Genomic DNA, 24,867 nt, shown 5'->3' with positions numbered 1-24,867 from the left:
ACTCTCCCCATCTGTCTCATTGCAAGACAAACTTGAGCATAATAGATGTGAGCAGGCACATCCACCTGGAGTCAGGCGCCAGCTCAGAAGCCTCACGCCCTTTGAGGAAAGAGACCTTGAGTTGGCTGGGGAGGAACGTGCCTGAACAGAGGGTGAAGGGTGGACTCAGAACTCTTAGGATACAGTTATTATTCAAGCCTCACGTGAGTAAACATTGTCCCATCATTTAGCCCCTGTGATGCAGTAATGCCATCTCCCTTTCACTGCAGGGCAATCAGTCCACCAACCCGGACCATCCTCGCGCCCCTTGGAGAACACAGACATGAGCAGCTCCAAGGGAGACTTCTCGGACACCGCATTGAAGAGGCATCACATCTGTCACCCACACCCTCCCCCAGCACAGATACTCACCCACACCCTCCCCCAGCACAGATACTCACCCACACCCTCCCCCAGCACAGATACTCACCCACACCCTCCCCCAGCACAGATACTCACCCACACCCTCCCCCAGCACAGATACTCACCCACACCCTCCACCAGCACAGATACTCACCCACACCCTCCCCCAGCACAGATACTCACCCACACCCTCCCCCAGCACAGATACTCACCCACACCCTCCCCCAGCACAGATACTCACCCACACCCTCCACCAGCACAGATACTCACCCACACCCTCCCCCAGCACAGCTACTCACCCACACCCTCCCCCAGCACAGATACTCACCCACACCCTCCCCCAGCACAGATACTCACCCACACCCTCCCCCAGCACAGATACTCACCCACACCCTCCCCCAGCACAGATACTCACCCACACCCTCCCCAGCACAGATACTCACCCACACCCTCCCCCAGCACAGATACTCACCCACACCCTCCCCCAGCACAGATACTCACCCACACCCTCCCCCAGCACAGATACTCACCCACACCCTCCCCCAGCACAGATACTCACCCACACCCTCCCCCAGCACAGATACTCACCCACACCCTCCCCCAGCACAGATACTCACCCACACCCTCCCCCAGCACAGATACTCACCCACACCCTCCACCAGCACAGATAGTCACCCACACCCTTCACCAGCACAGATACTCACCCACACCCTCCCCCAGCACAGATACTCACCCACACCCTCTACCAGCACAGATACTCACCCCTCGGTGGGATAAGTAGTAGGCAGGCTTCTGGATCACTCACAGGTCAGCACATCACAGCAGGCAGAGGGAGGAACGCCCCAGGGAACTGGCACTCTGAGCGATGCTAGAACCCAGGACTCTACTGAACCCCTGGTCGATGACATGCCCCTGGGCCTGGTCACCCCAGAACTGTTGGAACTGCAAAGGCAGAGTCAAGAACATCAGGAAGGGGTGACAGCACCTCTCCTCGGAATGCAAGTCTGCCTGGAGGAGTCCCATTGCCTTCTGTCCGAAGAGCTGGTGCCGTCACTCCTGTGCAAAGAGGGCAACACTGCGAGAGTGGCATCCACATTGGAGACCTTGGTCAGGAAGTGCATGCCATGACAGGAGATGTCCACTCCATTGCTCACATCATGACCCCAAAGTCTCCGTATACTTCTGCTCAACCTAATAGCATTTGGCAAAACTGCTGTTCAATGTAAAATCCTATAACGGCCCGCCAAACTACAGACAGACCTAGCTCCTTCCATTAATCACCTGTATCCCACTAAGTTCCATGGCCTGCTCAGCTAGGATTAAACACCACTCCCCCATAAATTATTTACGCTCAGGGCAATCTCCAGCTATCAAAATACAATTCCACTAATCCTTTATAAGCAAGTAAGTGATTAAAATCAATAATTACCTCATCCTTTTATGGCTCCTTAATTACAACTTTAGGAGACACACAGTCTGGGTACCTCATCCTAGGTTCTTTAATAATATTAGTGCAACAAATGTATACCTTAACCCAGGCATTTATAAACATTACTGCAACATATATAAAATAATATATAACAATTTCTACATTCATCACAGATTCCTGACAGAACCCTGACCCTCTACCTCCCGTGCCTCTGGGACATCCACCCATGTGCTTCCCCCTTAGTGAGTGCCTCTCCACTAAGCCTCACACTTTCCTCCCCTCTCACACTATAGTAACGTTCCCACAGTATCCCTCACAATTACCTACCTGGATGAGGCATATGAATCCTCTAGAGTCTCAGCGGCATTTTATACCCGACCATTCCCCACTCCCCAACTCCAGTGTTATGTGAAGGGGCAGTTGAGTGGATACAGTGAAGCAGCATTTGCATTTTTAAAAAAGTGCATTTTATTCAAACTTGAATCAAAGTAGGTTACAGCAAATAAACACCCCCGGGAAACATTCTTCCCAACAATCAACTATACAGTTTGTACAGATTTTCTCCTTTTTCACCCCCGCTCCCCATCACCCACCCCCCTGTGACAGACAGCTCCTCAAACACGGTCACAAACATCCCCCACCTTTTCTCAAACTCCCCTGCTGAGCCCCTTAACTCATACTTTATCTTCTCTAACCGCAGGAAGTCATACAGGTCACCCAACCATGCTGCTACTCCCGGTGGCGATGCCGACCGCCACTCCAGCAAAATTTGTTGCCGTGCCATGAGAGAGGCGAAGGCCAAGACATCGGCCTTCCTCCTCTCCATGAGCTCCGGCTTCTCTGAAACCCCAAATATCGCCAGCAAAGGGTCCGGGTCCACTCCCTCCTCCACTATCCTGGCTAAGACCGCGAACACTCCCGCCCAGAATCTTCCCAATTTTTCACAACCTCAAAACATGTGCGCATGATTCGCTGGCCCCCTCCCACACCTCTCACAGTGATCTGCTACCCCATGAAAGAACCCACTCATTCTCGCCCGAGTCATATGCACCCTGTGACCCCCTTAAACTGTATCAGGCTCATCCTTGCATAAGAGGAGGCCCCATTTACCCTTCGCAGTGCCTCACTCCATACTCCCGAATTGATCTCCATTCCCAACTCCACTTCCCATTTCTCCTTGATCTTCACCACCCGCTCGCCTCCCTGCTCCCCCAGCCACTTATATATATCCCTAATTCTTCCCTGCCCTTCCACATACAGAAGCAGCAGTCGCTCTAGCAGGGCGTATCCCGGCAATCTAGGGAAGCCCTTCCAGACCTTTCGTGCAAAGTCCCTAACCTATAGATACCTGAACTCACTACCCCTCGGCAGCTCTACCCTCTCCCTTAGCTCCTCCAGACTGGCGAACCCTTCCACCAAATGCAAATCCCTCACCTTGACCAGCCCACATCCCTCCACCTCCTGTATACACTATCCATCCCCCCCGGCTCAAACCTATGATTCTTGCACAGTGGCGTTAGCACCAACATCCCTTCCACCCTAAAAAGCCTCCTCAGCTGATTCCATATCTTCACCGTGGACTGCACCACTGGGCTCCCCGAATACCTACTCGGAGCCGTTGGCAATGCTGCCGTCATCATAGCCCTCAAACTCGACCCCTTACAAGATTCCTCCTCCATCCTAACCCACTCTACCCTTCTCCTTCCCACCACCGCCGCACCTTGTCTACATTCGCCGCCCAATAATAATGAAGCAAGTTTGGCAATGCCAAACCCCCTGCTGCCTCTGCCTCTGTAGCTAGGTCCTCCCCACCCTCGGCACCTTCCCCGCCCATACAAAGTCAGAGATGATTGTGTCCACTTTCCGAAAAAAGGCCTTTGATATAAAGATCGGGAGAGCCTGAAAGATAAACAAGAACCTCGGCAGAATATTCATTTTCACCACTTGGACCCTCCCCGCCAACCTTAAGTGCCGTGTATCCCACCTCTTAAGATCCTCCCTCGCCTCCTCCACCAGCTTCGTTAAGTTCCACTTATGGAGCCCCGTCCATTCCCTCACTACCTGAATCCCCAAGTACCTAAACCTATCCCTCGCTACCGTAAATGGCATCCCCCCTAAATTAGCCCGCTGTGCTAGCTCATTCACCGGGAATACCTCGCTTTTCCCTACATTCAGCTTGTATCCTGAGAACCCTCCAAACCTCCCGAACAGGCCCAGAATCTTTCCCAATCGGATCCAAAACATACAGTAGGAAGTCATCGGCATAGAGCGACACCCGATGCTCCCTCTGTCCCCTCATTATTCCCTGCCACTCTGCCGACCCCCTGAGAACCATCGCCAATAGCTCTATGGCCAGGGTAAACAGCAGTGGCGACAGCGGGCACCCCTGCCTCGTACCCCTGTGTAAGTCAAAGCTTTGTGAGCTCATATCATTCGTCCTTACCCTCGCTCTTGGCGCCACATACAGAAACCGCCCCCATGCCACAAATCTCGGCCCAAACCCAAACCTTCCCAAAACTTTGAACAAGTACCGCCACTCCACCCGATCAAATGCTTTCTCCGCATCCATGGACACCACCACCTCCGGTACCAGAGCTCTCGACAGATTCATCACCAGTCTTGTATTACTGCTTGCACTTCACAAAGCCTGTTTGATCTTCTGCAACCACCCCTGGGACACAATCCTCTATCCTCCCCGCCAACAACTTGGCCAATACTGTGGAGCAGCATTTGCATCCTCATGGGGGGCCTCAAGGATGCCCCTACGATTACCTTGAACAGGTGAATAATAAAAGGCATTATGCCTTGTATAGGGGTGCACACCAGTGTCATCAGTGTAATTTAATGCTTGTATGAGCATTGGAGTTCTATGCTTGGGCCCAATGCTTCCAAAGGGTTAAGAACTTGGCTCCAATCAGTAGCGCTGATGTTTCACTCTGCAGATTTCATTAGCATAAATGACTAGTCAAGGAAGGGCATGCTCTCAGCAGCGATATGGACACAAACCCTGCAAAGAGGACACAGGAAGCCCTGCCTACATGCCAGCCTTCAAACCACTTTAAAGCAAGAGTTGATAGGTAGTTAAAGCCTGTGAGTGATCCCTGCCGTCGGGTTTGTGATACTGAAACCCACCCCTGGCCCGGGTTGAACGTATCTGTGTCTCCCGCGACCTCCTCGGTACCCCCTGAACTTTCAACACCCTGGGGGATGATGGCTGTCTGAGAGTTCATCTCTGAAATCCCACTCGGAGGTTTATGTTTATGTAAAGCTGTTGTAAATAGCCACACCGGTGCCCGATGAATATTGAGTGAGGGGGTAAATCCCCGAGTTCGTGTTAGCTAATGACACGCTAATGTATTAAAATGAGGTTCCAGGGCTCGCGCAGCGTGTTTCGTGATACTCCAATGGTGAGGGTGGTTGAAAATCGGGAATTGTAATCTCAACAGATCATTTGTGTTTTCCGATTCTCCCCGAATTTTGCACCCGCATTGCTGGTCCCATATATGGCTAGTGCAGGCTCAAAATTGCCCCCTTTGTCTACCAGAGAATGTCAGAGGCTAGGAATCGTGCAGTGATTAACCCACCTCCTGACTTCCCAAAGCCTGTCCATCATCCGCAAGGGCAAGTCAGGAGTTTGATAGAATATTTTCAAATCGTGTCAGTCGTGTGTACCATCTACAAGATGCACTGTAGGAACTCACCAAGGTTCCTGAGGCAGCACCTTCCAAATCCATGACCTCTACCACCTAGGACAAGAGCATGAGACACGTGGGATCACCACCACCTATAGGTTCCCCTCCAAGTCACTCGCCATCGTGACATGGAAATATATCGCCATTCCTTCACTGTTGTTGGGTCAAAATCCTGGAATTTCCTCCCTAACACCACTGTGGACTACACCATATGGACTGCAACAGTTCAATAAGGCAACTCATCACCATTAGGAACGGGAAATAAATGCTGGCCTAGTCAGCGACGGATAATTCCTATAAATGAGTTTTTAAAAATGTTGCTGTTTCCATACATTTACCAATCACATTCCTCTGGCTCCCTGGAATTCACTGACCTTGATCCTTAGAATTTAATGCCGCTACTTCTTGCTGCTCTGCTGATAAACTGGATCTGCAATCAAGACCACAACTCATCTCCACTGCATTCCTCGATTAGCCTCTACTGGTTCAGTGCCAACTCTCCACTTCTCCCTGAACCTCTGGGCGTATGCATTCATTTTGGTCAATTGCATAAATCAGACTTGGAAGCCTGTTTTGCATTCTGCTTCATTTTCTTTCTAATGGCTTAAATGGGAAAGAAAATTGGGCATTGAAAACAAGCCATGGATTCAGCATTGCCCATTTCATGCTGCTGACCAAGATGCATTTATATCCCTCTTATTTCGCTGAGCCATCTCTTGCAATATGCTACCACTGGATCTGCCACCTCTCTATAAGTGTTAATAAACCCAGTCAGTCATTTGTTGATCTTCTAAGCTAGCCTCACATTGGTTACAAATCAACTTTATCACACTATCAAAACTAAGTTAAGCATTTCCAGATATCACAGAATTCCTCTGAGCTGGAAATGATGATTGGTACCGAGAATCAAAAGAAGGGGAGGGAGAAAATAAAATGTTGGAACGTGCAATTCCAAACAGTTCATGAAAAATACTTGGAACACTTCTGTCAGCATTTAAAAAAATAACATTTATTTTTATGAAGGTGTTGAAAATGCACATGGGAGAACCAAAGTTTTGACATATAATTTAATTATTAGATAATGGACTCTTCATACTGTTTCCATTTCTAACATATTGAAAATATTCACTTACAGAAGTGCAACATGTTAAATTTTTTACTTTGGTTTAGAAGGAAGTTTTGGTTTCATTATGCTGTTGATATAACAGGCTCAGCTTACAAAAATTCCGATCAATACACAAGGGTTTTGGAATCTTAGTGGATTATCCTGAAATAAAATGAGAGAACCATTAAAACTGCTTATTTTTGCATGATGGGTTAATGCTGAAACAATTTGGCACATCCTGGAGCAGTTGGTGATGCACGATCAATGACCACTAAAGCGAGGTTGTAGTCCAACTGAAGGCTTTAATAAGCTAGATGTTTCCCCCAGCAGCTCAGGTATAGAATGAAGGCTGCTGGGGCGGCACGGGCTCTTATACCCCACCTAGCAGGGCGGAGCTAGCGTACAGCTCAACCAATAGGAAGCATACAATTTCTACCAATAGTGTTCCATCATTATCAGGTACCGTAATACCTCTACTACCACATTCACCCCTGTTAAAAAACGAGTCTGGCGGGGGTGGTGGCCTGATACTACAAACATGGCAACGTGGTGGAATTAGTTATGGAGGTACCGTAATACCTCCGTACAGCGGTTTGTAACTATTTACAATTCTAGTAACTATTGACAACTTATGATTTAAATTTACAATTTAAAATGAAGCAATCAGTCGATCAGGGGCCCTGGTCGTCCTCTGTGATCGTCGGAGCTTCGGTGGTGACTCCGGTAGAGGCTCAGGCGTCTGTGACTCCGGGTGCGTGGCCTCGATCTCTGTGGCAGCTTTGACACCCCTAGACGGCGCTGGTGGGGAAAACGGTTGACCTGGGAAGGGAGCGCCTGCGGGGTGCGTTGGTGAGTGGGGGGGCCTAGACAGGGCCGGCGGAAGGACGATCCTCCTGTAAGGTGCCCTGGTGGAGGGGAGGGTGGGACTGGTGGCTGGGGTGTGCGTGGGGCTCCGGCGGGCGCCTGGTCTCATAGGGAGACCGTATCTTGTCGGCTGTCGGGGTACTGGGGGTTAGCGTGGCGAAGATGGACCCTCTCACCAACGGGTCCGACTTGTGCGCCCGCACGTGTTTTCGGAGCAGGATGGGTCCGGGAGCTGCCAGCCAGGTTGGGAGCGAGGTCCCAGAGGAGTACTTCCTGGGGAAGACAAGGAGACGTTCGTGAGGTGTCTGGTTGGTTGTGGTACAAAGCAGTGACCGGATGGAGTGGAGGGCATCTGGGAGGACTTCCTGCCAGCGGGAGACTGGGAGATTCCTGGACCATAGGGCCAGTAGGACGGTCTTCCAGACCGTTCCATTCTCCCTCTCTACCTGCCCGTTACCCCGGGGGTTGTAACTGGTTGTCCTGCTCGAGGCGATGCCCTTGCTGAGCAGGAATTGACGCAGTTCGTCGCTCATAAAGGAGGACCCCCTATCACTATGTATGTAGGAAGGGAACCCGAACAGTGCAAAGAAGCTATGGAGGGCCTTGATGACGGTGGTTGCGGTCATGTCGGGGCAGGGGATGGCTAATGGGAACCGGGAGTACTCGTCAATCACGATCAGGAAGTACGTGTTGCGGTCGTTGGAGGGGAGGGGGCCTTTGTAGTCCATGCTGAGGCATTCAAAGGGACGGGAAACCTTTATCAGGTGCGCTTTCTCTGGCCGGTAGAAGTGCGGTTTCCACTCCGCGCAGATTTGGCAGTCCCTGGTGACTGTCCTGACCTCCTCGATGGAGTAGGGCAGGTTGCGGGTCTTGATAAAGTGGAAAAAGCGAGTGACCCCTGGGTGACAGAGGTCCTCGTGGAGGGCTCATTGGCGGTCCATTTGTGGGGTGGCACATGTGCTGCGGGACAGGGCATCAGGAGGCTTGTTTAGCTTCCCGGGACGATACAAGATCTCGTAGTTGTAGGTGGAGAGTTCAATCCTCCACCGCAAGATCTTATCGTTTTTATCTTGCCCCGCTGTGCATTATCAAACATGAAAGCAACCGACCGTTGGTCAGTGAGGAGAGTGAATCTCCTGCCGGCCAGGTAATGCCTCCAATGTCGCACAGCTTCTACTATGGCCTGCGCCTCCTTTTCGACTGAGGAGTGGCGGATTTCGGAAGCTCACATTGGTCGCACATGGCTGAGGGTGCACAAAATGGCGGCGCCCATCCATCTAACGTGATGTCCGCGGGACAATATGGCGGCACCCAGGGGCGGCACGTGGCCCTGGGGTGGAAGATGGCGGCGCCCGCTGGCTGCTTGGGGACCGTGGAGAGGTTTGTGGTGGTGATCCGCATTCGCCGCCGGAGGCTGCGGCAACCGCACGGGCCTGGCATACCACCACAAAATGGCCTTTTTACCGCATCCCTTGCAGGTGGATTCGCGGGCCGGGCAACGCTGGCCTGGGTGCTTGGCCTGCCCGCAAAGTAGCAGCAGAGCCCCCCGGGGTTGCCAGGCCGCCTTGCAGCATAAGCCTGTGAGGGGATGGGGATGTCTCGGGGTCGGCTGCGGAGGGGTTCCACGCTGTCCAGGGGGCTGCCGCGCGGTCGGGAACGTAAGCGCGGGCGTTTCTGGAGGCCACATCCAGGGAGCCTGCAAGGGCCCATGTTTCCTTGAGACCGAGAGTATCTTTTCCCAGCAAACGCTGGCGGATTTGGGAGGACAGCATGCCTGCCAAGAAAGCGTCCCGGACCAAGAGTTCAGTGTGTTCGCTTGCCGAAACATGCGGGCAGCTGCAGTTTCTTCCCAACACCAGGAGTGGACGGTAGATTTCTTCCAGCGATTCCCCAGGGATTTGTCGCCTCGTCGCTAGCAGGTGTCGGGCGTAGACCTGGTTTACCGGGCGAATATAATGTTCTTTTAGCAGTTCTATTGCTGCATCGAAGTCTTCCGCTTCCTCGATGAGGGTGTAAATCTCCGGGCTCACCCCCGAGTGCAGGACTTGCAGTTTCAGTTCTCCCGTGGGTGTGTTTTCGGCCGTCCCGAGATATCCTTTAAAACACGCCAGCCGGTGCTTGAAGATTGCCGCTGAGTTCGCCGTGTGGGGGCTGAGTTGCAGACACTCCGGCTTGATTCAGAGCTCCATCCTTTTAAATCTAGCTTACACTGTGACCTGTCTACCCACTTACGCACTCACTCACTTATCAATTCATCCACTCAACCACCTACTCCTCAGCATTCAAACTGAACCTTTAACCTTATCATTCGACAGTTAATGCCATAAAAAGGGGGCATGTCCTGTCTTCCCCTCTACTCTACCCCAATGGATTTCACTGAGGGATGCTGTTCTGCACATTTCTGTAAAAGGCAAGGATTAGCAGACCATGGTACAAATGTGCATCAGCATCAAGTCAGTGAATTTGCTAGCACAAAAGCAATCTGACGATTGTTTCTAGTGCTGAGAAGATCTGAGACATTAAGTGCCATTTGTTAGCGAGGTTAGTGCCAGTTAGTTTGGAATGGTAACTTTCCAGTACGTCAAGCCCATACTAGCAGCAAGATCATGGATCTTGCAATATTAGTTTACAAAAAGTGCTAAATAATTTTTTTTGAAAATTGTTTTCTGTTCATCCACATAAAATAACCAGTTTATTGGTTTACAGCCAATCTATCCTCACGAGTGTGATTTACATTCTCCTTTCTAAGAAGACAAGGGGACACATGTGCAAACATACATGCGCTCATAGTACAATGTACAAACAATGAACGGTTTATCCTATCATTATTTAACCAAATATTAGATAGTAAATATAGACTCCTGATCATGGAGGATGCAAAGTTTACTTCCAAGAATAAGTGGCGACAATGAACCTGAGAAAATATCTATTATAGATCCATGGGTACGAGGACTTGAATATTTACATTATGTTTAATTTGACTGCTACAATCTATCTCATAAACAACACATAAAGAACTGTTTATTTTACATTTTATTTCCTATTTTCTTCCCTTTTCTCCTGAAGACACTAGGGCTAATTCACAATTCCCCCACAATTCATGTTTGTGGTAGAGGCAGTGTCTCTCTCTGTCTGTTCATTCCCACAGAAAAATAAATAGATGGAAAATAATGAGCAATGAACCTTAAATGTCCCATAAAGTGCTTGTCATAAGCACTGGGAGCACACAAATGTGAGATCAGTCCAAGTGACTTATGCTAGGCTATCACTGCTCAGTGGTGTCTGAGGGAGATTATACGAGCAATGCTTTTTGATTTGTGCCCATTTATGTAAAGTTTGTTTTACTTTCACAGAAGTATTTCAAAGATTAAGAATAGAAAGATTTATAGAGGTAAAGATTTATCTAAACGATAGGGAAATATTTACTGTCCAAATGTTTCAATTCAAAATGCCCCCAAAAAAAGAAAAAATGTGAGGCAAAAGAGAACCACTTTGCTGCACTTGATATAAACATACATGTAAAATCTTTTGAATTTATATTGAAAATTTTTGTTTAGTCTTTGTGTTTGTAAGATAATGATTTCATATTACTTATTTGTGAAACTTGTATTAATTCAGCATCCGCAAGAGGATTCAGATGCAATGGCAATGAGAATGAAAGAAAATGAACTCTATTGTTCACATGAAGGAGGTAAAGCATGGGTTCTTACTTTTTATAATTGGAAGTTTGTTTCATAATGCTCCACAAGTTTTGAGTATATTTTGATTCAATGCAAATATAGCAATGCTTAAATTTTGTCATTGAAATAAATAGCTCATCTTGTCATCTATATTGTCGCTTACTTTCATTTTATCCAATACTGAATATTGCGCAGTGATTTTATAAGCGTTAGTCCATTTAGAGTTTGTTCTTGCAAAGACAGTAACAAAAATCAAATTTGACTAGCTTTATGTGACAGACTGAATTAAGGCCAAGAAAAGAACCTGATCATCTGAAGTGAGTATAAAATGTCAGACTCGTGTAGATTGCCAGAACAATGCTCGTTGTTTTTTAGGGCAAAATAAGTAGTTTAAGATTAACCCAGTTAATCTTGAAGTTAACTTAGAAAAAACTGATAAGATTGGGCAAGCGTGGACTCATCTGGAATGGTTATGGTGAGGTATTACAACCAAACAAGGTTAGCTACAGTTTCTATGTGGTGGAGGTAAGGGTTTCTCAGACATCGAGATGGCACAATACCATCTCTAACCTTCTAGAACAGGATGATGTGAATGATAAACAGCTACAAATTTGCATATTTGACTGGGGGAGATGGAAGGAAAATCATCTGCGTTCTTCTGGTCTAATTGTTTGATCTCAATGTAAATGTATTCTTATTGTTGTAGCTGTGAGGTTGGGATGAAGAAATGTATGGTTTGTACTACAAAGGCAAACTTAAAAATTAGTAGCCACTAGCAAATTTATTTACAGCTGCTTTTATGCCTGATGGGTTAAATGTAGGTCAATAAGCTAATTCCCATTCCAAGAATTCAATAAAAGATGTATATTATGACTTTAATACGCAAAAACAATTGATTTTGTTTTGGTTTTTTTAGAGTTAAATATAACTTGGTTTTGGAAGTTTGTCCAAGTTTTTTGCATGATAAACCAAACAGTATTATAAAGATAATAGATTATATATTAAATATATCTTAAAGATCGATCACTTAAGTAATGCTCAGGATACTGAAGTTTATTTCAAATGTGTCGATGCTCCATTAAAATAATGGAGACAAGATCCTCAGGTGAATATACTAGTGTTTGAATAATAATGTTCCACGGCATAATTTCAGGGTCAAGCTTTTGGGAGGTTTCAGTGAACCAAAAGAAGCAATTCAAACCCTGACTACATTGTGATAAATACTATGAAACACTGACAAGCTGAAATGATAAGAGGAATGACAACATTAATTGCCCATCACTAGAGGGCCCTTTTCGTAAGTCTTTTCATTATATATTCAGCCTCAACGAGTTGAGATGAGAATAGTCTCTGGGCTGATATCAAGTGAGTATCACACCTGGATAGAGTGACCACAGGTTCAGTGCTGGATTTAACATCTTGAGTTACAAGTATCAGATTTGGAGCCCACTTCAGCCCACCTGACCAAATGGAAACTGCAGCTCTGGCTCTGAGTCGTAAACTGCCCTATTTTTAAGGTGGAGGGTTTCCAGTCCTGGCTACAAACCACTTAAAAGATACACCAGAGATAAAAACTAAGTGAGGCAACAACAAACTCTCTCGGTTACTTTTCCCTGGCAAGTGGCTCAAGAATTTCACATGGGAGAATTGATTATTCTTTCCCATTCCAGGACAGAATATACGTGTTCTACTGATAGTGTTCAGTATTATGAACTGAATAATGAGGATTAGCAAGCTAAATTTGCATTTATGAATAATAAATAAACATTGAAATGGATGATCATTCAAGAATCCAAATGTTCAATTTGGATTGCCTTATTGGCACAAAATTGCTGGATGTGTTGGAATAGTTCTATGCACCTTGCAGTCTCAAGACTTAGAGCTAACTTTCATGGTCTCAGAACTAGCCTTAACCCCAACATCCACTAATTGTATCATTAATCATGAGAATGGGTCTGTCTATACTAACTTCATTGTTAAAAAGTGTTGTCAAAGTGCTGTCACTTCTCAGTTCTAATATATACATTTATTGTAATGCATGACACTGAGGAACCATTTAGTGAGCCAGGAGAAACTAAATTTTCCATTCAAATTGTTTCTAAATTACAACTGTGCATATACTTCAACTATATTACATTGGCCCCAACACGGACCCTTGTAGGAAACCATGAATCACATCCTATCAATTAGAATACCTGCCCGTTAGATTTACTCTATCGCTTCTCAGCCAGTTTCCTAACTAGTCTAATAATAATAAGAAGAACTTATTGTCACAAGTAGGCTTCAATGAAGTTACTGTGAAAAGCCCCTAGTCGCCACATTCCGGCACCTGTTCGGGGAAGCCGGTACGGGAATTGAACCCGCGCTGCTGACTTGTTCTGCATTATAAGCCAGCTGTTTAGCCCAGTGTGCTGAACCAGACCCTAGAATTTGCCTATAATTTGCATTCAATTCCATGGTTACTTTACTTAAGAGAAATATTAGGGACACGTGAAATATCTTACAAAATAAGATTTAAAAAAATCTTGAGAATATTTTTAAAGAATGGTTTACTGTGAATAAAATAGAAATAAAATATGATCAATTTCTTAGTCTTTGGGCAGAATTCACACCAGCGTAACATTATGTTGCAATTCTCTTAATGGTGGGTCAGCCATCCTACTGGCAGGTGGCACAAATTCCATTTGCATCGCATGAATGCTCATCAAAGAAGCTGCCCGCCGGTGTCCCATCAAGCCTTCCAATCTTGCATCATGCCAGCGGGAAACCATGTCAGTGTCAAACCCGATTGCTGAAGAGTGGCATGCACAAGACGGTCCACAGTACACCAGGCTTTCAGATGAGTGGAACAAAGACTTTCTGCCATAGTGCTGCGCTGCTCCTAATGCACTATTCATCACTCTGCCAGGGCAGATAGGTTCCTACCCTCCAACTCCATGCCAAGCTGGTCTTCATATCAGTTGAGTAATGAGCCTGGGGCTGGGGAGTACAGGGGTCTCCTTGCCCCATGGTGCCACACATCGGTGTCTATCTGGACAGCACTGTACTGTGGGACTTAGGCAATCACTGCAACAAATGTCTGAATTTCGACTGTGGCTGGAGTGCGAGGTGATTGGGGAGTGGTGGCCAGACAACACAACGGGGGCAATGTGGAAGGAGAGCTGTGCAAGGAGGGGAGGTGGTCGGGCAAGGGCTGATGATGGCAAGCAGAGGGACAAGGAGGTGGATGATGAAGACAAACAATGGAAGGCAGAAGGAAGACCAGAAGGTGGGAAGCTGGACCCCAACAAGCCTACAGGAAAAACTCACAAACAAGGCGATCAAGGGATACCACATTGTTTCCTTCAAGGGGATGGATGAGACTCCAGTGTCGGTGGGTACAGATCCAAATGGGCCATGGATGGGAGGTATTTGAATTAAGGAATAGACTTCTTCTTGAGGCTGCTAGCCTGTTCCCTCTGGGTTGCTGACATTCTTTCTGGTCTGGTGAAGACAGGTGGGTTGGAAAGGGTGATATGAGTGTGCTGGACTGGTATTCAAATATGGTGCCAGGATCTTCAAACCCATCAGTTGAGGGTGAGTGGAGAAATCAGCTGCAGGCCCACCAGTAGAGTAGGAGGGGAACTCATCTACTCTATCAAAACCTCACACACTTAAGTTTCAGTTAGAATGCCTCCCAACCTTCTCTGTACCAAGGAAAATAGTCCTAACTTTTTCAACCTCTTCCCATAACTGAAGTCCCTCATCCCTGGTAACATCCTGGTTAACCTCCTCTGTACCTTTTCTAAGGTCTTTAAATCTTTCCTGAAGTGTGATACCCAGAATTGTCCACAGTACCTCAGCTGAGGTCTAACCAGTGATTTATAAAACTCTAGGCATGCTTTTATACTATAGTCCTCTGTTTATAAACCCAAATAACACATACACTTTTTTACACCTCATATCAACTTGTCGTGCCAACTTTATAGATTTGTGCAGATGGATAGCAAGATCTTTCTTCATCAACATTTTTCAATATGGGCAATTTGTAATGTATACATCCATTAGTCCTTCAAACTGCATTATTTTACCCTTCCCTGCAATGAACTATATCGGCCATCATTTTGCCCATTTTCAGTTTTCTGCCCAAGTCTTCCTGTAGACTACAACTTGTTCCCATCATCATCTATTACATTGCCAAGTTTTATATCATCTCCAACCTTTATAATACTGCTCCCTACATTCAAATCTAGGTCATTTGCAGAAGTCAAAAAAAGCGCAATGTGGGTACAGTAACATAATAGTTATCATACTGGACTAGTAATCAAGAGGCCTGACTATTGATCCAGAAACAGTATCATAGTTACTAATTAAATTAATTTGAAATTTAAAAAAACTGGTATTAGTCATGATGACAATGAAAGTTACTGATTGCTGTAAAAACAAACAACTGGTTCACTAATGTCCTTCAGTGAAGAACATCTGCTGCCCTTGCCTGGTCTGGCCTTGATATGATTCCAGATCCACAGAAATGTGGTTGACACTTAGCTGCCATCTGAAATGGTTTTGCAAGCCACTCCGTTATATTCAAGAAGGTCACTCACCACCACCTTTCTCAAAGGCAATTGGGGATGGACAATAAATGCTGTCCTTGCCAGTGCCACTCTTATCCCATGAATGACCCAAAAGTGACTACTGGGGAAGTATCTCTGAAAAATACCTCCCAGTCTGAAAAACATTAAAAATACTACCACCCTCTGCTTCCTGTGACTGAGTCATATTTCTTACAGATACTACTATTTTCCCCTTAGTTCCACGAGCTTCCAGCTTCTTAACAATCCAGCCTTAATGAGCCTCAGCATTGTTGACTTCCTTCAGAAAGTCCATATTTACCTCATCTACTGCATTATCTCGATCAACCTCTCCTGTTACACCATGAAAGAATTCAATCATGTTAGTCAGACATGATTTACTTTTAACAAATCCATGCTGGTGGGGTTTGATTATATTTGATTAATCTATGTCTTTCCAAATGAAATTTATGTTGTCCCTGAACATGGTTTCCCATAACTTTCTCATTGCTAATGTTAAACTGACGTTTCATGGATTATCCATATGTCATTTCTTGAATAGATAATATAAGCAACATTCCAGTCCTCTAGCACTACTCATGCATTCAATGAGGTTTCAAACATTTATGACCAATGCCTCTTCTATTTATCCTTATTTCAGCAAACTAGGGCACATTCCAACCAGACCAGATCTCTTTCAGTAATGCTACTCATTTTAATACATGTTCTCCATCTGATATTGTCATAATTTATCATTTTTGTTTATTTTATATTTAACTTCCTTTGTTACCAGGATGCACTAGCTTTGGATATTCTAGATTTTCTCTTCAGAGAATCATGCCTAGTTTGCATCTAAACTATCTTCCCAAATGCCCTGCAATGCTTTGTCACAGCTTTAATCTCAGGGTTTCCACAGGGTAGTGTCCTAGGCCCAGCCATCTTCAGCTGCTTCATCACCAACCTTCCCTCCATCAGAAGGTCAGAAGTGGGCATGTTTGCTTTGATCGTACAATATCCAGTACCATTCACGGCAACTCTGATTCTGGAGCAGTCTATATCCATATGCAGAAAGACCTGTACAACATTCAGACCTGGGCTGATCAATGGCAAGTAACATTAAGTGCCAAGCAATGACCATCTCCAACAAGAGAGAATCTAATCACCTCCTCTAGAAATTCAATGGCATTACCATCACTGAATTCCCCACTATCGACGAGGGGGTTACCATTGACCAGAAACTGCACTGGACTAGCCATATACATACTGTGGTTACAGAAAAAATCAAAGGCTTGGAATTCGGTGGAGAGCACTGGACTAGCCATATGAATACTGTGGCTGTAAGAACAGGTTAGAGGCTGGGGGTTCTGTGGGGAAGAACTCACTTCCTGACTCCTCAAAGTTTGTTCACCATCTACAAGGCACAAATCAGCTCCAACAACAGTCACCAATGACACCACTCAGGACAATGCAGCCCGGTTGATTGGCACCCCATACACCACCTTAAACATTCATTCCCTCCACCACTGACACACGGTAGCAGCAGTGTGTACCATCTATGAAATACACTACAGTAACTCACCAAGTCTCCTTTGATACCACCTTCCAAATCTGCAGCCTGTATCACCTAGAAAGTCAAGGGCTGGAGGTGCATGGGAACACCACTACCTGCAATTTCTCCTTCAAGCCATACACCCTCCTGACTTGGAACTCTATCGCTTTTCCTTTTCTCAGCCAAAATCCTGGAACTCCTTTCTTAATGCTTTTTGTCTGCACTACATAGACTGCCGTGGTTGAAGGAGGCATCTCACCATCACGTTCTTAAAGGGCAATTAGGGATGGGCTAAAATGCTGGCATAGAAAGCACAATCACATCCCATGAACTAATAAATAAAGTAAACCTGAAATGACATTTTCAAGTCTTACCTATGCAAAGTCCCTTCTTAATTCACTGAAATTAGTTCTTTTCCATTTGAGTGTTATTTTCACTTTCAATAATTACTTTAAACCAAATTGTGGTGCAGTTATTGTTACCTAAATTATCTCCTACTGTAACAAACTCCACTTATCTCACTTAATTTCTCAGAACCAAATTGAACACTGCCTCATATAGTGGACTGGAGACACATTGCTTGAGAATATTATCATAAAGTAGAATCATTGAATTATGATATTATTATAGAACTGAAGGTAGCTATTCGGCCTATCAAGTCCATGTCAGCTGTCTGTAGACATATCAGAAATTCCTCTGCCTCTCTACTCTTAGCACTATCCTTTTATTGCCTAAATTAGGGTAATAATATTATTAGGACAATAATTTCAGATTATTGTTATTCTATTTTTGTCTTTGAAACTGCCAGATTTTCTCATCTATCTTCTCACTCTTTTGAGATGTATTCTCAAATATACACTTTGAGATGTATATTAAAAAAACTAGCAGAAATTTAACAGCTTTGTTTCCTTAGCTCAAGCCAAATAGAGCCATCTGGTATATCCTTTCGATTTAGGACTATATCATCCTTCGGCAATACTGCCATGCCCCCTTTTCTTTTTCCATCTCAATATTCCAGATTACCAAGTATTCTGGAATGATAATGAACCCATTCCTGGCCTTGTTTAAACCCTTGCTCTGGCAATGCAACCATGTCATAATTCCATGTCGCAACTTGTGCCTGCAGTTCACCAACTTTATTTATTTATTTATTTTAAAAAAAATATTTTATTGAAAATTTTTGGTCAACCATCACAGTACATTGTGTATCCTTTACACAGTAATATAACAGCATGAATAACAATGACCTGTTTTATAAACAAAGAATAAATAATATATAACAAAAACTAAAACTAAAACTAAATGGCAACTGCCTTGTCTCAGATAAACACTCTCCAAAAATATGATTTAACAGTCCAATATGCAATTGTTTATAGCAACGACCTATACATATTATACATATATATTAATAACCCTGAGACTCCTTCTGGTTCCTCCCCCCCCCCCCCCCCCCCCCCCCCGGGCCTGGGCTGCTGCTGCTGCCTTCTTCTTTTCCATTCCCTCTATCTTTCTGTGAGGTATTCGACGAACGGTTGCCACCGCCTGGTGAACCCTTGAGCCGATCCCCTCAGGACGAACTTAATCCGTTCCGGCTTTATAAACCCTGCCATGTCATTTATCCAGGTCTCCACCCCCGGGGGCTTGGCTTCCTTCCACATCAACAGTATCCTGCGCCGGGCTACTAGGGACGCAAAGGCCAAAACATCGGCCTCTCTCGCCTCCTGCACTCCCGGCTCTTGTGCAACCCCAAATATAGCCAACCCCCAGCTTGGTTCGACCTGGACCCCCACTACTTTCGAAAGCACCTTTGTCACCCCCACCCAGAACCCCTGTAGTGCCGGACATGACCAGAACATGTGGGTGTGATTCGCTGGGCTTCCCGAGCATCTCGCACACCTATCCTCTACCCCAAAAAATTTACTGAGCCGTGCTCCAGTCATATGTGCCCTGTGTAACACCTTAAATTGAATCAGGCTTAGCCTGGCACACGAGGACGATGAGTTTACCCTACTTCGGGCATCCGCCCACAGCCCCTCCTCAATCTCCTCCCCCAGCTCTTCTTCCCATTTCCCTTTCAGCTCATTTACCATAATCTCCCCCTCGTCCCTCATTTCCCTATATATATCTGACACCTTACCGTCCCCCACCCATGTCTTTGAGATTACTCTGTCCTGCACCTCATGCGTCGGGAGCTGCGGGAATTCCCTCACCTGCTGCCTTGCAAAAGCCCTCAGTTGCATATACCGGAATGCATTCTCTTGGGGCAACCCATATTTCTCGGTCAGCGCTCCCAGACTTGCGAACTTCCCATCTACAAACAGATCTTTCAGTTGCGTTACTCCTGCTCTTTGCCATATTCCAAATCCCCCATCCATTCTCCCTGGGGCAAACCTATGGTTATTTCTTATCGGGGACCCCACCAAGGCTCCCGTCTTTCCCCTATGCCGTCTCCACTGTCCCCAAATTTTCAAAGTCGCCACCACCACCGGGCTTGTGGTGTATTTCTTCGGTGAGAACGGCAATGGGGCCGTCACCATAGCTTGTAGGCTAGTCCCCCTACAGGACGCCCTCTCCAATCTCTTCCACGCCGCTCCCTCCTCTTCTCCCATCCACTTACTCACCATTGAGATATTGGCGGCCCAGTAGTACTCACTTAGGCTCGGTAGTGCCAGCCCCCCCCTATCCCTACTACGCTGTAAGAATCCCTTCCTCACTCTCGGGGTCTTCCCGGCCCACACAAAACTCATGATACTCTTTTCGATCCTTTTGAAAAAAGCCTTCGTGATCACCACCGGGAGGCACTGAAACACAAAGAGGAATCTCGGGAGGACTACCATTTTAACCGCCTGCACCCTCCCTGCCAGTGACAGGGATACCATGTCCCATCTCTTGAAGTCTTCCTCCATTTGTTCCACCAATTGCGTTAAATTTAACCTATGCAATGTACCCCAATTCTTGGCTATCTGGATCCCCAAGTAACAAAAGTCCCTTGTTACCTTCCTCAGCGGAAAGTCCTCTATTTCTCTGCTCTGCTCCCCTGGATGCACCACAAACAACTCACTTTTCCCCATGTTCAGTTTATATCCTGAGAATTCTCCAAACTCCCGAAGTGTCCGCATGATCTCTGGCATCCCCTCCGCCGGGTCCGCTACATATAACAACAAATCATCCGCATACAGAGATACCCGGTGTTCTTCTCCTCCTCGAAGTACTCCCCTCCACTTCTTCGAACCCCTCAATGCTATTGCCAGGGGCTCAATCGCCAGTGCAAACAGTGATGGGGACAGAGGGCATCCCTGCCTTGTCCCTCTATGGAGCCAAAAGTATGCAGATCCCCGTCCATTCGTGACCACACTCGCCACTGGGGCCCTATACAATAGCTGCACCCATCCAACATACTCATCTCCAAAACCAAATCTCCTCAGCACCTCCCACAGATAATCCCACTCCACTCTATCAAATGCTTTCTCGACATCCATCGCCACCACTATCTCCGCTTCCCCCTCTGGTGGGGGCATCATCATTACCCCTAGCAGCCTCCGTATATTCATATTCAGCTGTCTCCCCTTCACAAACCCAGTTTGGTCCTCATGGACCACCCTCGGGACACAATCCTCTATCCTCATTGCCACTACCTTGGCCAGAATCTTAGCGTCTACATTTAGGAGGGAAATAGGTCTATAGGACCCGCATTGCAGCGGGTCCTTTTCCTTCTTTAGGAGAAGTGATATCGTTGCCTCAGACATAGTCGGGGCCAGCTGTCCCCTTTCCTTTGCCTCATTAAAGGTCCTCATCAGTAGCGGGGCGAGCAAGTCCACATGTTTCCTGTAAAATTCAACTGGGAATCCATCCGGTCCCGGAGCCTTCCCCGCCTGCATGCTCCTAATTCCTTTCACTACTTCCTCTATTTCAATCTGTGCTCCCAGTCCCACCCTTTCCTGCTCCTCCACCTTGGGAAATTCCAGCCGGTCCATAAAGCCCATCATTCTCTACCTCCCATCCGGGGGTTGAGCTTCGTATAATTTTTTATAAAATGCCTTGAACACTCCATTCACTCTCTCCGCTCCCCGCTCCATCTCTCCTTCCTCATCCCTCACTCCCCCTATTTCCATCGCTGCTCCCCTTTTCCTCAATTAGTGGGCCAGCAACCTGCTCGCCTTCTCCCCATATTCGTACTGTACACCCTGTGCCTTCCTCCACTGTGCCTCTGCAGTACCCGTTGTCAGCAAGTCAAATTCTACGTGTAGCCTTTGCCTTTCCCTGTACAGTCCCTCCTCCGGTGCCTCCGCATATTGCCTGTCCACCCTCAGAAGTTCTTGCAGCAACCGCTCCCGTTCCCTACTCTCCTGCTTTCCTTTATGTGCCCTTATTGATATCAGCTCCCCTCTAACCACTGCCTTCAGCGCCTCCCAGACCACTCCCACCTGGACCTCCCCATTATCATTGAGTTCCAAGTACTTTTCAATGCACCCCCTCACCCTTAGACACACCCCCTCATCTGCCATTAGTCCCATGTCCATTCTCCAGGGTGGGCGCCCTTCTGTTTCCTCCCCTATCTCCAAGTCCACCCAATGTGGAGCGTGATCCGAAATGGCTATAGCCGTATACTCCGTTCCCCTCACCTTCGGGATCAATGCCCTTCCCAAAACAAAAAAGTCTATTCGCGAATAGACTTTGTGGACATTGGAGAAAAATGAAAACTCCTTGCTCCTAGGTCTGCTAAATCTCCACGGGTCTACTCCTCCCATCTGCTCCATAAAATCTTTAAGCACCTTGGCTGCTGCCGGCCTCCTTCCAGTCCTGGACCTCGACCTGTCCAGCCCTGGTTCCAACACCGTATTGAAATCTCCCCCCATTACCAACTTTCCTACCTCTAGGTCCGGGATGCGTCCTAGCATACGCCTCATAAAATTGGCATCATCCCAGTTCGGGGCATATACGTTTACCAAAACCACCGTCTCCCCCTGTAGTTTGCCACTCACCATCACGTATCTGCCCCCGCTATCCGCCACTATAGTCTTTGCCTCAAACATTACCCGCTTCCCCACTAATATAGCCACCCCCCTGTTTTTCGCATCTAGCCCCGAATGGAACACCTGCCCCACCCAACCTTTGCGTAGTCTCACCTGGTCTATCAGTTTCAAGTGCGTTTCCTGTAACATAGCCACGTCTGCCTTAAGTTTCTTAAGGTGTGCGAGTACCCGTGCCCTCTTTATCGGCCAGTTCAGCCCTCTCACGTTCCATGTGATCAGCCGGGTTGGGGGGCTTTTTACCCCCTCCCTTGTCGATTAGCCATCCCCTTTTTCCAGCTCCTCACCCGGTTCCCACGCAGCTGTGTCCCCCCCAGGCGGTGCCCCCCCGCCCATCCCACCCCATACCAGCTCCCCCCTCTCCCCAGCAGCAGCAGCCCAATAATTCCCCCCTCCCACCCCCGCCGCTAGATCCCCCACTAGCGTAGTTACACCCCCCATGTTGCTCCCAGAAGTCAGCAAACTCTGGCCGACCTCGGCTTCCCCCCGTGACCTCGGCTCGCACCGTGCGACGCCCCCTCCTTCCTGCTTCCCTATTCCCGCCATGATTATCATAGCGCGGGAACCGAGCCCGCGCTTCCCCCTTGGCCCCGCCCCCAATGGCCAACGCCCCATCTCTTCCACCTCCTTTCCTCCCCCCACCACCTCCTGTGGAAGAGAGAAAAGTTACCACATCGCAGGATTAATAACATAAAACTCCTCTTTCCCCCCTTTTTACCCCCCTCTTCGCCCCCCATACTCGCCCCACCACTTTGTTTCAAACGTTCTTTTTTTAATAACCCGCTCATTCCAATTTTTCTTCCACGATAAAAGTCCACGCCTCATCCGCCGTCTCAAAGTAGTGGTGCCTCCCTTGATATGTGACCCACAGTCTTGCCGGTTGCAGCATTCCGAATTTTATCTTCTTTTTGTGAAGCACCGCCTTGGCCCGATTAAAGCTCCTTCTCGCCACCTCCGCACTCCAGTCTTGGTATACGCGGATCACCGCGTTCTCCCACTTACTGCTCTGAGTTTTCTTTGCCCATCTAAGGACCATCTCTCTGTCCTTAAAATGGAGGAATCTCACCACTATGGCTCTAGGAATTTCTCCTGCTCTCGGTCCTCGCGCCATCACTCGGTATGCTCCCTCCACCTCCAGCGGACCCGCTGGGGCCTCCGCTCCCATTAACGAGTGCAGCATCGTGCTCACATATGCCCTGACGTCCGGTCCCTCTGCACCTTCAGGAAGACCAAGAATCCTTAGGTTGTTCCTCCTCGCGTTGTTCTCCAGCGCCTCCAGCCTTTCCACACACCGTTTATGGTGTGCCTCGTGCATCTCCGTCTTCACCACCAGGCCCTGTATGTCGTCCTCATTCTCGGCAGCCTTTGCCTTCATGACCCGAAGCTCCCGCTCCTGGGCCTTTTGCTCCTCCTTTAGCCCTTCGATCGCCTGTAATATCGGGGCCAACAGCTCCTTCTTCAATTCCTTTTTGAGTTCTTCCACGCAGCGTTTCAAAAACTCGTGTTGTTCAGGGCCCCATATTAAACTGCCACCTTCCGACGCCATCTTGGTTTTTGCTTGCCTTCCTTGCCGCTGCTCTAAAGGATCCTCCGCAATCCGGCCACCTTCCTCTCCTTTTTTCATCCGTATCCAGGGGGGATTCCCTTCTGGTTCACCGCACAGTACTTTTAACCGTTAAAATTGCCATTGGGGCTCTTAGTAAGAGCCCAAAAGTCCGTTCCACCGGGAGCTGCCGAAACGTGCGACTCAGCTGGTCATCGCCGCACCCGGAAGTCTTTCACCAACTTTATTAAGTAGCCATTGATGTATATACAAGCTACTACCTTTTTTCACTTTTTTCCGCAATCTGGCTCATGCAATTTTAGGGATATTACTAACAAGTTGAGCTACCTGCCTACCTGGGAAATAAAGGTATAAAAGTTAGAAATAATATGAAAAAAGCCCGAAGATAAATAAAATGTGAGCACGGATATTTGGACTGAATGAGACAGCTATTAAAGCTGAAAATCAATCCATGAAAATGTTTCTATTAAGTAATTTATTTGAAGTATTTCTTATATCCAACAGATTTAATTCAATAATTCACTTAATTACCTTCTTTCATATAACTATTTGAATTAACAATTTTAATCCTACAAACAAGCACATATATTCACACAAATTTGTTATACTCAAAAACATTGTTATAATTCTCGTTGGCCTTATTACTGGACGGAAATGTCAAGTTTTACTTTTGTTTCGAAAACGTGGAGGAACAAAATCACAGGACTGCCTAGAAGAAAAAAAATTACTAAACATGAAAACTTTGGTTATAATACAATATTCCTTCACTCCTTCACATCTTCACAAATGTACATAGATTTCAAGGACAGCACCCACTCTGAAACCAGTGGCAGATGCCACTCAAATCAATCTTTTGTGGATTTCTCCTCAAAGTCCCCCCTTCATAATTGACACAAGTGTTTCCAAACTCCACCCTTAAAAACCCATGTTTTAAAATCTTTAAAACAATGCTTTCCATCAGCTATTTCACCTCCCAAGTTTTCCAAATATCCTTTCAAACAA

General features: G+C 46.8%; 1 protein-coding gene across 1 annotated transcript in view; it reads left to right on the top strand.

The window, feature by feature from the left end:
* Positions 1–24,867, top strand: part of LOC140393223 (docking protein 1-like) — a 74,047-nt gene that overhangs the window by 7,660 nt on the left and 41,520 nt on the right. The window contains exon 3 of the mRNA XM_072479463.1: positions 11,111–11,183. Coding sequence (XP_072335564.1) covers positions 11,111–11,183 — 73 coding nt within the window. The remainder of the gene's footprint in view (positions 1–11,110; positions 11,184–24,867) is intronic.

Source organism: Scyliorhinus torazame, chromosome 16 (genome assembly GCF_047496885.1).
Source record: "Scyliorhinus torazame isolate Kashiwa2021f chromosome 16, sScyTor2.1, whole genome shotgun sequence".
NCBI lineage: Eukaryota > Metazoa > Chordata > Chondrichthyes > Carcharhiniformes > Scyliorhinidae > Scyliorhinus > Scyliorhinus torazame.
This window is presented reverse-complemented; position numbering and strand designations above follow the sequence as displayed.